Source organism: Diabrotica undecimpunctata, chromosome 1 (genome assembly GCF_040954645.1).
Source record: "Diabrotica undecimpunctata isolate CICGRU chromosome 1, icDiaUnde3, whole genome shotgun sequence".
NCBI lineage: Eukaryota > Metazoa > Arthropoda > Insecta > Coleoptera > Chrysomelidae > Diabrotica > Diabrotica undecimpunctata.
The window spans coordinates 35,656,731-35,671,484 of NC_092803.1; the positions used below are offsets into that span (position 1 = coordinate 35,656,731).

Here is a 14,754-nt window from a genome sequence, read left to right on the forward strand (position 1 = left end):
TTCATTTAAAAACTCAATGTCGAGTTTGTCCGCTAGTATGTGTTAAAGCAAATAAGTAGTTGAAATTTACCATAAAATAGGATCAAATTATAGTGCAGTAATAAAAGTAAAAAAATGTAAAATAAGAAAATATATACTAAATACTTTCCCAAACACATACAATACAAAAAGCAAACATGGCAAAAGCGTCAATAAGGGGACTCGCAGTAGAAAAAATAAACTAAGGATAAAATCAAAAAAATCAAAAGGCCGACTATACTCAAAAGTACTACGAAGCCTGATAGAAAATGATGTTAAAGACAAACAACCCGAAGAACAAGCGGGATTTAGGGCCGGACGCTCCACTATGGATAATATCTTCACATTAAAAATTGCAATGGAAAAACGAGTGCAGAGAAATAGAGAAACTCATATAGTTTTAATAGATTTGGAAAAAGCATATGACAGTGTACCGATCTCCCAATTATGGATAGAAATGGGTAACTTGAAAATAAACCCAATTCTTATTAACGCCACTCAAAAATATTACGAACAAAACTTTGCGAGAATTAAAATGGGACAAGAAATCACCTCTCCTTTTCAAACAACAAAAGGACTAAGACAAGGCTGCTGTCTGTCACCCACCTTATTTAAAATCTATTTGGACAGATCCTTAGTGAAATGGGTAAAAAAATGTAGAAACATGGGAATAACGGTGGAAGAAAACAAGCTATATACACTTTTCTTTGCGGATGACCAGGTAGTAATTGCCGAAGACAGCTACGATCTTAGCTATATGGTAAGAAAACTGTAAGAAGAATATGAGGTGGCAGGTCTAAACATGAATATGACAAAATGTGAATATCTCTAAGTGGGAACAGATGAAATATGTGACCTAGTCTTGGAAGACGACAAAATCAAAGGCGTGCAATCCTGCAAATATTTGGGGGTCATTTTCAACAAGAAGGGAATTAGCGCAGATGAAATCAGGGAAAGAATAAACAAGGGCAGAGCAGCGACCCGTGCCATAAACTCTCTTCTCTGGCAAAAAACAATTAGACGAGAAACTAAAAAACACATTTACGGTAGTATAGTCCAAAGTATTACACTTTACGGTTCGGAAGTATGGGACGTCACCAAAGCTAATAGAAACAAACTTATAACGACAGAAATGGATTATCTGAGACGAAGCTGCGGTAGATCGAAACTGGAGAGATTTAGAAACGAACAAATAAGAAATGAAATGAAAATGGAGAGAAATAATAGAAAGAAAACAATTAATCTGGTTCGGACATGTTAAAAGAATGCCAAAGTACAGATGGCCTAGGAGAGTACTGGAATGGATCCCTCCTGAAAGAAGAAAGAGAGGACGACCACGGAGAAGTTGGCGCAACGATATTGATGAAGCAATGGCGGCAAGAGACTTCCAAGATACGGCGCCGAACGCTTCTTATTCAGAGAACTGTAACAAATCCGGATGTCTGAAATAATCTAGAAAAAAGCCAGGACAAAATTCACAGAACTGAATAAAATTGGTTAGGGAACCATGTTGGAGTTCTATTATTCAGGACTCCAACATGAAGAGCATTTGGCTAATAGTTGTACCCCTATCGCGCATCAGAGTGCTATAGGGGGAGAAGGAATGGTTTGGAGCATCGGAGCGTGTAACGATATTTATATTTTGTTTACCTCTGGGTATGAACATAGGGGTAGAAAATTGGGGACAGAAACTAAAGGGGTTGAGAAAGGGCAAGCAAAACAAATCGATACGTATGCGAACGGCACTCAGGGGTTAGCTGGAGAGCTAACGTCGTGGATAAGTGAACGACATGGGGTCGGATTGGGACACCTACAAAAAAAAAGAGACAAAGCGTCATGAATATCTTGGAAAAAAAAATAAAACAACAAGAAACAGGAAATGCCTCTAGTAATTTATAAAGAGCGCCACTTCGAGGTGCCTAATTATAACTATTACAGCAACTAATTGTAACTAGGGATATAATTATTAAACATAAAAAAACATATCTTTTTCAAACGGAAACTCAAAAAAGGTTAGTTAAAAAAGAATAAACAAATGTTAAGAAACAAAATTTAACATTTAATGCTGTGTCACCACAAACAGTTATCAAAAATACAAATGGCACAAAAAATATACTATATAATAATCAAATTAAACTTGTTAAATATTACAATTTTTAAATTGTTATGAAAGCAATTATTACTTTAGCAAAAAATGTCTGTCTTTACTTTAAAATTTAATCGCTTAAAAAGTTACCTGAATTTCACTGTTTCGCACTTAACTTTGAAAAAAACTTGTTAAACATCTATGGGACATATATCTGGACATATTCTCCAACAGGGACAAAGCAACCATTTCCATACTCAGGGACGAACAATGAAGAGATGTAAATTAGGTTCGGTGGAGGAAGCAAGCTGAAAACGGGGACATCCTATATAATAATTTCATCATTTTCCGGTATCTACACAAATCTTTTGGTGGTTACTATTTTCTAAACTGCAATTATTTGCAAAGAGTAAATTAATCACCTTAACCGGTCTTAAGACATTACAACCAAGAACATTGAATCGACCCTTGATTCAAAGTCCGCAAAACGTCTTCTCCGTTTAAAATCTCCTACTTCACTCCTTTCTGCGTTACATGTTTCAAAATTCAACGCCAAATAAATTTCCCTTCACGTCTCCAGCCAGTTTGTGGCCTACGAATCTAAACAAACAAAATACCCCTCTTGACCTCGTTCTTAGTAACGAACCGACAAAAAAACATCTTGATTATTTACTTTTAAATTAAGTTACTGGAAATTTTTTACCTCACAATACATACAGAGAATAGGGGAATTTTAATTTAAATAAAGACAAAAAAAATATTCTCAGCTTTATTACGTTTTAGAAAAATTGAATACCTGAGTTGCAATATTTTTTCTAAGAACCTCTTTTTCAACCGGAATATTAGGGGACTCGAATGTAAACAAATCGTTTTCAACGACAAAAACAACTGAATACAAAACTTAAAACAGAATTTATATTATTATATAGATATTAAATATAAAACGCTACAAGCGAGGTGGAGTGACTCCTGTTTTACACGAGTTAATGCACCTCTCTTAAATGAATTGTTACACCCGACGTAATTCTAAGCATATTCTAACCTCATGAATGGGTTACTTAATAAAAAAATAAATAAAAACATATATATAAAAATAAAAAAAAATATAAAACAAAATTAGCAATATGATAGCAAAATCGGCGATGTGTTTCTGGAGGACTCCCAATTCCGTGGTGGAATGGTGACGAACTCCAAAATGGTCTAGTTCAATCTCCTTTGTCACGGGGTGATCATGTAAGGAGACAGATGCTTCTTAGATCCGGAAGTCGGATTGAATCTTAAGGGGAGAAATCCCCAAATGAAAATTACAACCAAAAACAAAACAAAATTTTTCCCCAAAATTATCCCTAAGTTGAATTTGTAATTCGAACACTGAGTTTGGCCAGCTAACAAACAACCACTTCTACTCTATTGTTCTTTCTTCACTTGAAAAAGGTTTTTGTATGATAGAAAAATAGAAAAATCGGTAAAAAGAGATAAGGTCTCAGAAAAAACTCGCACGTATCTGAATGTCAAGTTAACCCTGACAAACGTGTGATATTTTAAATAAAAATGAAAGCTGAATATTAATTAAATTTACTTTTAAGAATAAAGAATATTAATAAGGCTAAGGAATTTTACTAGAAATAAAATTTATAAAATGGCAAAAAGGAATAAAATCTAAAAAATTTGCCACATGGCTGAACAAGAAACAAATCGTAACTTACCAAAACTAAGGTCTAAAAATAAGGACGTTTTCTTCCCTAAAACAACTTAAAATAATTTCTTTAACTGCGTAAATAAGGATTTTTCCAACAAAAAAAAAACAACACCATAAACTTAAATAAAACTCAATTCTGCCAGTAGCTCCGCCGCATTATTCTAAATTAGGTCTTTATTCTGTTGAGTCTGAAACTAGAATGAAATTGTGTCCTAAAGACAAGTATAAGAAAGCTTAGAATTAAAATCAATCAGAAGTCTTGGCATATTGATTGTCCAGTCACTATTTATTGATTTCCAATTCATTCATTCATTTTGGTTTGACAACCCTGTGTGGGTCCTAGCCTCCCCAAGAATTTTTTTCCAGTCGTTCCTATCCATCGCCTTCCTGCCCCAAGCACGTATTCCCATGTTTCTCATGTCTTCATCGATGCTATAAAGATTGGTTTCCGATACAACATTAAAAATCCTGATTTATAGATAACCACACATGAATGTATAGTGGACATAATTCTGTTATAATTTATACATTTAAGGAAATGATTATGATAAAGACGAAATACCGTCACATACCCTTGCTTGCATATAATTATAATATATAACTTTTAAATATTTTTAACACTTTTTTAGATACTAGGTTTTAGAGTTTTCTCCGAAAGAGTATCAAAGTTTTTTATGGAAACCGTTGAACGATCAATTAAGATACGTGAAGAAAAACAAATTTTTCGGAAAGATTTAATTAACTTATTGATGGAAGCTAGAAAAGGTCGCAGTACGTTCGAAGACGAAATTACTGTAGAAACGGGTTATGCAACTGCTAAAACATCTTCATATTTCGGTAAGTTCATCATGAATGACACAATATTTAATAGAAACTATCATTTATAGCATTTATACATATTTAAAAGTAATTGTTAACTTGTTACACAAGTAACTACTAGTTAAATATGTAACGAAACGGAACATATAAAATAAAATTTATTTAGTTACAATTTTGTGCTTAATTTTTACTATTGAAAAAATCATGTTTTTTGGTATTTTTATGACGGTAATAATCGCTGAGTGGAAGAATACAGGTTTTGTATGACCATAATTACTACTTGTGAACAAGAATTGGCTACACTGTACGACAACTCCTGGTCAATTTTTCTATAGAGGAGCACAAATAAATATACTACTTATATATTGTGTAATTTCTTATGAGAAAACGCAAATTGTAATTGAGAAAACGGGTAGTTTTCGCGGGCCGCTGTGTGCATTTAAATTTGAGGATATTCAGCGTTTAAACGATGAATCACTTTCCTAAATAGTGAAATTATAGCATAGTCAAGAACAACAATTGTGTACATTAACAACCTGTGACGACAAGACGCACCCACCGATCACGTGTCTAAAACCGTTTACGAGCTTATTTTGAAATTGAACGAAGTATAGAAGAATTAGAATTTCTGGAGACAACATCGAACATAAAGGCAATTTAAGTAATGCAATATTTCTCTTATTTTATTTAAAATATACTGCATACCTAAAAGTAGTAGTAAAACTTTTGAATTCAATATATATCACCGGAGTGATTCCCATAGATTAGCTTAAATCCATCTCTGTCGCAATACCTAAAAAACACAATGCGAGAAAATGCTCAGAATATCAATTAATTAGCCTAATGAGCCACACTCTTGAAATTTTCCTAAGAATACTTCACAACAGAATTAGACGCAAATGCGAAGAAGATCTCGAAGATACCCAATTTGGTTTTAGAAATGCTATGGGAACCAGGTGGGCACTTTTTGAGCTTAACATCCTATTAGAAAAATGCCGTGACCAAAGAAAAGATGTATTTGCATGTTTCGTGGACTTCGAAAAGGCATTCGATAAGGTACAGCATGTAAAATTAATGCAAATACTGTAAAATATCGCAATAGATGACAAAGATTTTCGTATCGTTAAAAATTTGTACTGGAATCAAACTGCTATCGTAAAAATTGGAGATAACTACACCGATGAAATCTCCATACAACGAGGAGTCAGACAAGGTTGCATTTTGTCGCCAACACTGTTCAATGTTAACTCGGATCAGTTATTTAAAAAGGCATTTGAGAGACAAGAGACAACCATATGGAACAAAAATTAACGGGGAACTACTTAATGTGATTAGATATGCAGACGCTACAGTAATTCTGTCAGATAATATTGAAGGTCTCCAAATTCTGCTTGATCGTATTCACGAGGTAGGAGAGAAAATGGGCATTAAAATAAACTCAAACAAAATCAAACTTTTAGTGTTTACTCGTGACCCACATCCCGATGCAAAGCTTCAATTAAACGGAGTCCAAGTTGAGAAAGTTCACAAAATCACATATTTGGGAACTGAATAGCAATGACTAAAACTACTTTTATAAAAATGAAGTCATTTCTTTGCACTAATCATCTCAGTTTAGAACTAAGACAAAGAATGGTTAAGTGCTATGATTGGTCCGTACTTTTGTATACTGCAGAAGTGTGGATGCTAAAAATATCGATCATGAACAAAATTGAAGCATTGGAAATGTGGGTTCATAGACGAATGCTGAAGATACCTTGAACAGCAAGGAAAACTAATGAAGAGGTACTAAGGAGCGTCAACAAAGATAGAGAACTGCTGAAGACTGTTAAACATCGAAAAATGTCTTATCTGGGACATATAGTAAGGGAAAGTCGATAAAAAATATTACAACTGATCCTTAAAGGCAAAATAGAGGGCCGTAGAGGTGTAGGAAGAAAACAAGTTTTTTGTTTAAAAAACATTCATGAATGGACTCAGATATCAAATGCGTGACAATAATTCCATATTAAAGAAGATCGAGAAGCCTTCGCAATTTTGATCGCCAACGTCGAATAAATCTGATATGGCAAGCGAAGAAGATACTGCCCACTGCTGATACCATTAGTTTCAGTAATACCTTGCCTTATTACTAACGTAATTGCATTTGTCATCTAATCTAAAAAAGATTTACAAAGCAAACAGCACCAAACAAATTCTAACCAACTATATGTCAATAGTTACAAAAGTTTCTCTTTATTTCAACGCCCAATATGAAATGACTGACCAATCCCTTAAATTAATTTGTTTTAATTAAAACAAACCAATGTGAATTTAAACATAAATAATCAGCCAGTTGAAAGAGTTACGTCCTACAATTATTTAGGGGTTTGCTTCACTGATACTAATGACCAGACAAGAGAAATCAAGAGGCGAATAGAGATATCGAGACAATCGTTTGTCAAAATGAAAAAGTTCCTATGCAGCCGGGACATAAATATAAACTTAAGAACGAGAATTTAAAGGTGCTATGTTTTCTCCGTTCTGCTGTACGGCATGGAAGCCTGGACACTGAAAAAGATAAACATCAAAAACATTGAGGCATTCGAGATGTGGTGTTACAGGAGAATGTGGAAAATACCATGGACAGAAAGAGTAACAAATCAAGATATTCTGCTGAAGATGGGGAAGGAATGCGAAGTCATAAAAACCACACAAACGAAAAAACTGGAATATCTGGGCCACATAATGAGAGGAGAAAAGTACTCTCTGCTTAGACTCATAATCTAAGGAAAAATCTCGGGAAAGAGAAATGTGGGACGTAGGAGGATTTCCTGGTTGCGAAATTTAAGGGAGTGGTATGGGTGCAGTTTAATACAGTTGTTTAGAGCTGCAGCCAACAAAGTAAAGATTGCTGTGATGGTAGCCAACCTCCAATAGGAGACGGTACTGCAATAAGAAGAAAAATTAGATTTGTAACCTCTGTACTTTATATTCACAACTGCGATAAAAGTTTACGATCGCAAAAGCGCAGATATAAACTAAGTATCTTACATACCCCAAAAATACAAAAAATACAGAACGATTTCCAAAGTGGAAATTGAAACGTCAATAAACTTACTTTAACCTTTAACTGTGGCTTATTCCCATTTAAATAGTAATTACCAAAAATACATATTTTGTTTACCTCTCTTTACGTTTTGTGTTGATTACAAATTGATTATACATTTTTATACTTATTCTACTGGTACCCTTACATATTTTATTTTAGCTAACAAAACTCTGGAAAATATAAACATTTCGAGCACAGACGTAGCTGCGCAGGCTTTAATATTTTTCTTCGGTGGATTTGATACCACTGCAACAGCTATGCGATTTATGGCCTACGAGCTAGCAGTATACCCAGACGTTCAAAATAAGCTAAGAAAAGAGATTATTGAAACGTACGAAAGTTGCCAAGGAAATGTGACATACGAAAATATCATGACCATGAATTATTTGGATATGGTGGTTTCAGGTAATCTCTTATTTTAGATTAAAGTTTTACTCTTTCTCTCATAAAATTTTAATAATTATAACAACCGTTTTAGTTTGATGACGTAAGTGCTTTTGAATTAAATACATCTTTCCCTCTATAACAGTGAATTTAGAGCAGTCTCTAGATGGTCAATATTGACTTCAAATTTTTACTTAATATTTGATAATGTGCAGTATTACGAGCCTTCTATAGATTATATTAAAATACGGTTTTAGGGGAGTCTTTTATATGCCAACCTGTCAAAACCAGACAGGAAAAGTCTGTGAGGCCGATAAGTCTGATGTCATTCACGCTAAAGACTCTAGAAAAATTGCTTGATAGGCATATTAGGGATTGTGATTTTGAGTCTTTTTCTCGATATAGTAGGTGTTCAATTTTTCACACGCGAAAAACAATACTATATCTTTAGCTGTATCAAATCCTAAATTATCATTCCGGATTTCAAACCATCACTAAATCCAACCTTGAACAACTTTCAATGCTGACTCTACCCCTACTCAAATACAGACATTCTTGGATAATGCAAATAAAAAATAAAACTGTCACTCTCTGGTCTTGGTGATCGTGTCAAAAAGACGTGCTTTTTCGGGGCTTGTTTGTATAACATTTCAGAGAGTATTCGACAAACCTCCTACGAAGAAATCTCCAGGGCAATTCATCTAAAACGAATAGATAAAATAAGCTGCATATGGTTAGACTATATTTTGAGGGGCTATCCGCACGTATGCCCCAGTAACCAACGTTGCTAGTGCATACAATATTAGCTCCAGTAGCCCGGAGCTATCCGCAGATAACTAGTCTTAGCAACGACAAGCATCATGTCCTGGGTTTGCGAATGACCTGATTATCTTAGCCTACTGCAAATTTAATGTCACAGTAAGGGATAAAATGCAACGAGCTCCATGTAGTTATAGAAAGGACCTTAAATGTAGAGCTTTTCATAAGCCCCCAGAACTCGAAAATCATGAAAACCAGAAAGAAAACTTTCAAGGAATTGGCTCCTCTGAGTCTAAGTGGTACACGTCCAAATTTGATAAGTGAAGTAAAGTATCTTAAGATAATATTAGACTTAAGGCTTACTTGAAATCAGCAGATAGCGAATAACCAAGAAAGCGGGGACTACGTTAATGGTAGCCAGAAGTACTCATGAAAAAATGTAGGGTTTAAAATCAGATATATTGGATTTAAAACATGGTAATACAACCAAGAATGAAATATGCATTAGTGGTATGGTGACCAAAGATGCAGCAAAAAAGTGCCATCCCCAAACTAATTAAAGTGTAAAAAGTTGCTTTCCTTGGAATCACAAAAGTTATAAAGGGCACACCAACGGCAGCTATCGAGCTATCATGCCTTTATATATAGTTAAAGGAGGAGGAGGGGGAGATCCAATAACGGAATATTATAGACTGTGAGAAAACCTAAGCAACATACCGGTTAGATCAGGACCTAGTAATATCATAAATAAAATTATTGATACCAAATGGATGATAATTTCTAACCATATCGTAGGCTGATATAGGCCTAAAGTACCTTTCCAAGTAGACTATTGTCCGTAGGAGGGATTAAAATTCTCAACTGCAGGGTTATACTTAGTATAAAGACTGGTCTTGAACTGCAAAAGGGCCGAATGCAGGAATATTCAGTAGTGGTGGAAATTTAAAGATTTCTATTCCACTAGGAGAATAGATATCTGTATTTTATGCAGAGATTTTTGTTATCTTGCAGTGTGCAAAAGAAGAAAGTAAATAAGAGAATAAGATATTATCAGCTACAAATCATTTCGGTTTAGAGCCGGTCGTGTGACTGGCAATAAACATCGTCTTCGTCCAGAAAATAGCCTGAGTTCGACGTCAATATCCGAAAGACACTCACTGAGAAAACATTCTTGGTCAAACACTGGCAAAATGTTTATTAGACGGACATGCACTAAATTACATAAACAGCTAGAACTGAAATACTTCGAAAAATAAGCAGGAATCCCTTCAGAGTCATAACAGGCTTCCTAACTGGATATATGAAAAAAATATATCCCAAGATGGTTAATATTAACATAAAATTTTTATAAAATATTTTATATTATGCAAAATACGGTTCAATCATTGTAATTGTCTCTATTATTTAGACAGGGGTGATCAAGCTAAATAAATAACCACTCGGCATTAACATTAGCACAAAGGAAAATGTTGGAATTATCTGCTTTGATATTGATAAAATTCAAAAGAAAGTATATTATCAACATATTTATAGAAAACTGCGATAATGCGACAGTGATCGCAGAAAAAATGTAATACATCGGTTCATCTGGTCTGGGAACCAAAAATGAACGAGGCACACGCTTTGTTAAACTATGAAAAAAGAACGACTTGATGAGATGGTTATATATAATAGCAACCTGATGAAAAAACGAAAAACCTGGTGACTGAGCTGCATAGATTAAACATAGTTACAAAGATTATACTATTTTGGATAAGACTACGAAAAATTTGTTAATAATAAAATACATATTTAAAAAAACCAAATGGATTACAAACCAATGTATAACAGTTTCCCTAATAATATTCTCAACTTAGTCTATATTCTAGAAGTCACAATTACGAGAATAAATATTTAAATGGTGTGCTTTTAGCTCATCAAAGAATAAAATCTTTATAAAAAATGAATAACTAGCCCGCTTTTTTTAAAAACAATAGCCACCACTTAGAATAAGGCAGTAAATGGGGACACCTAATTGTGCTAAAGGCGACCAATTGCGTAGCAAATTCCTCGGCAGAATGCAGTAGGATCTGGTTACCAATATTAAAAGAGGAAGTTAATAAAAGGAAAATACCCCTCTTAGTAAGTCAGTAACATATGGAGGAAACATTATTTATGTTTTTAAATAACATACATCCTAAGAAGAACATCCTGGCTCCGAAATCTCCGAGAATGGTATCAAGAGACCACCGCTAATTTATTTAGAGCCGCCGCAAACAAAGTTATTATTGCCAATATGATCGCCAACGTTCGATAATTGGACAGAGTACTGAAAGAAGAAGAAGATACTTATAAAATTAGAATTTGGTGTTTATTGAGAGTAAACTAAATTTAAGACTAAATACTTATCATGTCGGGAATAGTATTATGAGGTTTTTTTCCTGGTTTTTTCCTCATGATTTACGATGAAATCACTAACAGGAGAATTTTACTGTCATCGTGGAATGTGGTTGTCTTTTTAAAGACGAATCACGTGCTATGATTTTTCTGACGGTTATTCTCAAGTTAAAGTTGATTTCATGTAATCGAATGAACTATCTTACAATAAAGTCGTCCCAGGAACGCAACTCGGCAATATTGACAATATTCTTTTAAAGCCGTATACTTTAAAATTTGTAATATAAATATGTCTGTGAATTGTCAATATAAATGAGTCAAATAAAATTAAATTATTAGAAGAATTTTTCACCAAGTAACAAAAAACAAAATTTGTTTAATTTATTAATGTTTGTATTTTGAGAACGATTTCCGAAGTGGAAAATGAAACATCAATATACTTATTTTAAACTTTAATTGTGGCTGATTCCCATTAAAGTAGTAAATTTTTTAAGATGCCACTAGAAAATAGCTTCAGAACGATATCAAAGACATGTGAAATATATTCCAAAATATGATACTGGGAACACCAGATCAAGATATTAGGAAACAAGATGACAACATTACAAAAAAAACTACGTGACGAGGTACAAAGAACTGAACATCAAAATTGAGAAATAAATTTCTGTCAAGAAAGAATGCAAGCCAAGTTAGGAAAAGCAGCCACTGAACTAGTTGCTGCTTTTCCTAACGTGTTTTTTTTTTAATGTGATGCTAGGAGAACGATTCGGAGGTATAGCTTAATTAATGGTACCTTCCAGATTTTTTTTGTTTTTGATTAATGATGTTTTTTATTTCTGTGAAACAGGTTAAGGGTAGCAGTGTCTATTACCTCCCTAATTATGCAATGTGTAATTATGCAATGGGATCGGGAAATCACAATAAAATCGATCCTTTCTTCCTGCTGTACTAAACTGTGAGTTAATAATCTAATGCCGAAAAAAAGGTTAAGTTTCCTCTAGAATGTCAGTGAGTTCATCGGAAATTTCGTTGCTGACAGAGGTCAGTAATTGAACAAGGTGAGAAAGTTACTTTATGAGGCTTCTGATAAATACATTTTTCACCGATGAGAGAGTTTATGGAAAGTTCTCAAATCGCATGTTTTGGCCACAAATGGTTTTTATTAGCTTATAATCGTTTATAATCGTTTAAAAACTATGAATCAGAGAACATATATGTTCATTTTATTTGTATGTATTAGTGTTTTGCTGTGTGCCCGTCGAAATTTGCTTTTTACATCATTGGGGAGGCCGACTCTCCTTACCTTGTCCAGGGTAGCTTTCACATCAGATCCCCAGTACAGTGATCTATTGAACATTACACTGAGGTCCTTGATCTGAAAGATAATAACCGAAATTCCCTGGAAAGCTAACATTTGAGAGGTAAAATTAAATTTTCTTTAGGACCATATCCACAATATTTCAGTAAGTGTCTATACCATTGCGTGGTTTCCTTGTGACTTCAAGGTATTGTCCTGTCTTTTTAGCTGATTCTAAAAAAAATTTACGCATTGAACACATATAGGACCTGATAGATTAAATCAACTTTCTTTCTTAATAATGGATTTGAGTCATCTAAAGTATGAAATTCAAAATTTCGGTGACTAAGTGGACTTTCTTAGAGAGATCGGTATTCCGTTAAAGAAAATAATTCTTTAAAAAAAACAATATCTGCTATTTTAGTTTGCGCTTATCTTCGCGAATGGTTCTTATTTTTATAAGTCAATCATTATCAGTTAGTTATTCATTGTTTCTGAATTAGATAATTTTATAGACTTGCATAATGTATTTTCGTTTTTAGAACTAATGAGGAAATGGCCAAATGGAATTGTTTTGGAAAGGATATGCAACAAACCCTACACAATCCCAGCCGAACATCCAGACGAAAACGACGTAACACTTCCAGTAGGAACACCCGTCTGGATACCAGCATGGGGTATCCACAGAGATCCCAAATATTACCCGAATCCAGAAAAATTCGATCCGGAAAGATTTAGCAGTGATAATAGAAATAATATTATTCCCTACACTTACCTTCCATTTGGAGAAGGTCCTCGTAACTGTATTGGATCTAGATACGCTCTTCTAAATGTGAAAGTTTTATTTTTCCAACTTCTAAGGAAATTTGAAATAGTTCCAGTGGAAAAGTCGAAGATTCCAATTAAGATATCAAGACAAAACTTCACATTGGACGGGGATGGTTTTTGGTTTGGCATGAAAAGGTTGTAAATATGTATATAATTTAAAATAATATTGGTTATTAGTAATCAAATAAAGTTATTTATTTATAGATACTAGATGTTTAATTTTATCGGGCCAGTGTATCAGTAATGTTGTCAATTTTATCTATGTATTCAAAATTAAGATTTTATTTAATGATTTTTATTTAGTAGCTTTTAATGAAAGTACTTAATAACCGGTCCTCATAAGACACATAACGAAAATTTAACCGAACGATTACCGATATAAGCAATTAAACACTTACTGACCAAAGAATTCGGGTTGACAAGTTTTACTCTTTTGTCTTGGGGTAAAGAAATCGGCTTCAAACACGGATGAATCAAAATCTTGGTCAAAGGCATAAAGATGTAGAAAGCCAGGGGAAGCCACTATAATAAATATTCCTACGGATATCCCTGGTACAGTCATCCTGACGAAAAAGCAAAAGAATATACTTTCTCTCAGATCGTGGATATCGGATACCACAGATAATACCACATAGATAATTTACAACACTACCACAGGACCTTTCATGTCGTTAGAAAAATAAAAATGTGTTTAAAATCGGCAGTTGGAATGTCAAGAGTATGTACACACTGAACATTTTACTTTATGTGGGTTGACCTGTTTATGCATTGGACCCTTCAATTAATCTATGTTATTCACATATCCTAGCGTTAGCTTTTTTGTGAAGTGGAATGAATATTGATAGTAACCAGACTTTTGGTAAGGAACCAGTCTTATATATGTTGTTGTAAGCTCAATAAGGGCTATGATTTGGTGTACCTATAATAGCTTTAAAATTTCACCATACCCTTCATCGGGTACTGGTGATTTACCGGCTGGCGAACTTTCGACACCAAATTGTCTTTGTACCTGGGGTAATCGAAGGGTCAAATTTTATTATAGGAAATTTCGACACCGCGGCGTAAAGCAGGTAGGTAGGTAATTAGCGGCGATGGACATTTGCACCCAAGCAGGACAAGCGGGTTTTCCCAATATTTATTGTCACGGCGGGGGGCGTGGCACTTGTGTACTTGTGACTAAATTATTTCAGTTGTAATTTATTTCTTGTTTGACGTTGACTTGTGCACGTATACGGATATTTAAAAAATGAGTTTGATAAAAAGTTCCCGTGGTCGAGATTTATTAGTGGTGGAGCATCATTCGTTCTCGAAACAGAAAGTGTTAAAAAGCGGCGAGATATTTTGGCGCTGCATCCAAAGAAACACTAAGTGTTCCGCAAAAGTGTTTACAATAGGCT

The 14,754-nt window shown here is 34.1% G+C and overlaps 1 protein-coding gene across 1 annotated transcript in view; it reads left to right on the plus strand.

Annotated features, from left to right (window-relative positions):
• Nucleotides 1-13,562, plus strand: part of LOC140438115 (uncharacterized) — an 89,360-nt gene extending 75,798 nt beyond the window's left edge. Inside the window, exons 10-12 of the mRNA XM_072527858.1 lie at nucleotides 4,433-4,640; nucleotides 7,873-8,118; nucleotides 13,072-13,562. Coding sequence (XP_072383959.1) covers nucleotides 4,433-4,640; nucleotides 7,873-8,118; nucleotides 13,072-13,499 — 882 coding nt within the window. The 3' untranslated portion in view covers nucleotides 13,500-13,562. The remainder of the gene's footprint in view (nucleotides 1-4,432; nucleotides 4,641-7,872; nucleotides 8,119-13,071) is intronic.
• The last annotated feature ends 1,192 nt before the right edge of the window (nucleotides 13,563-14,754 follow it).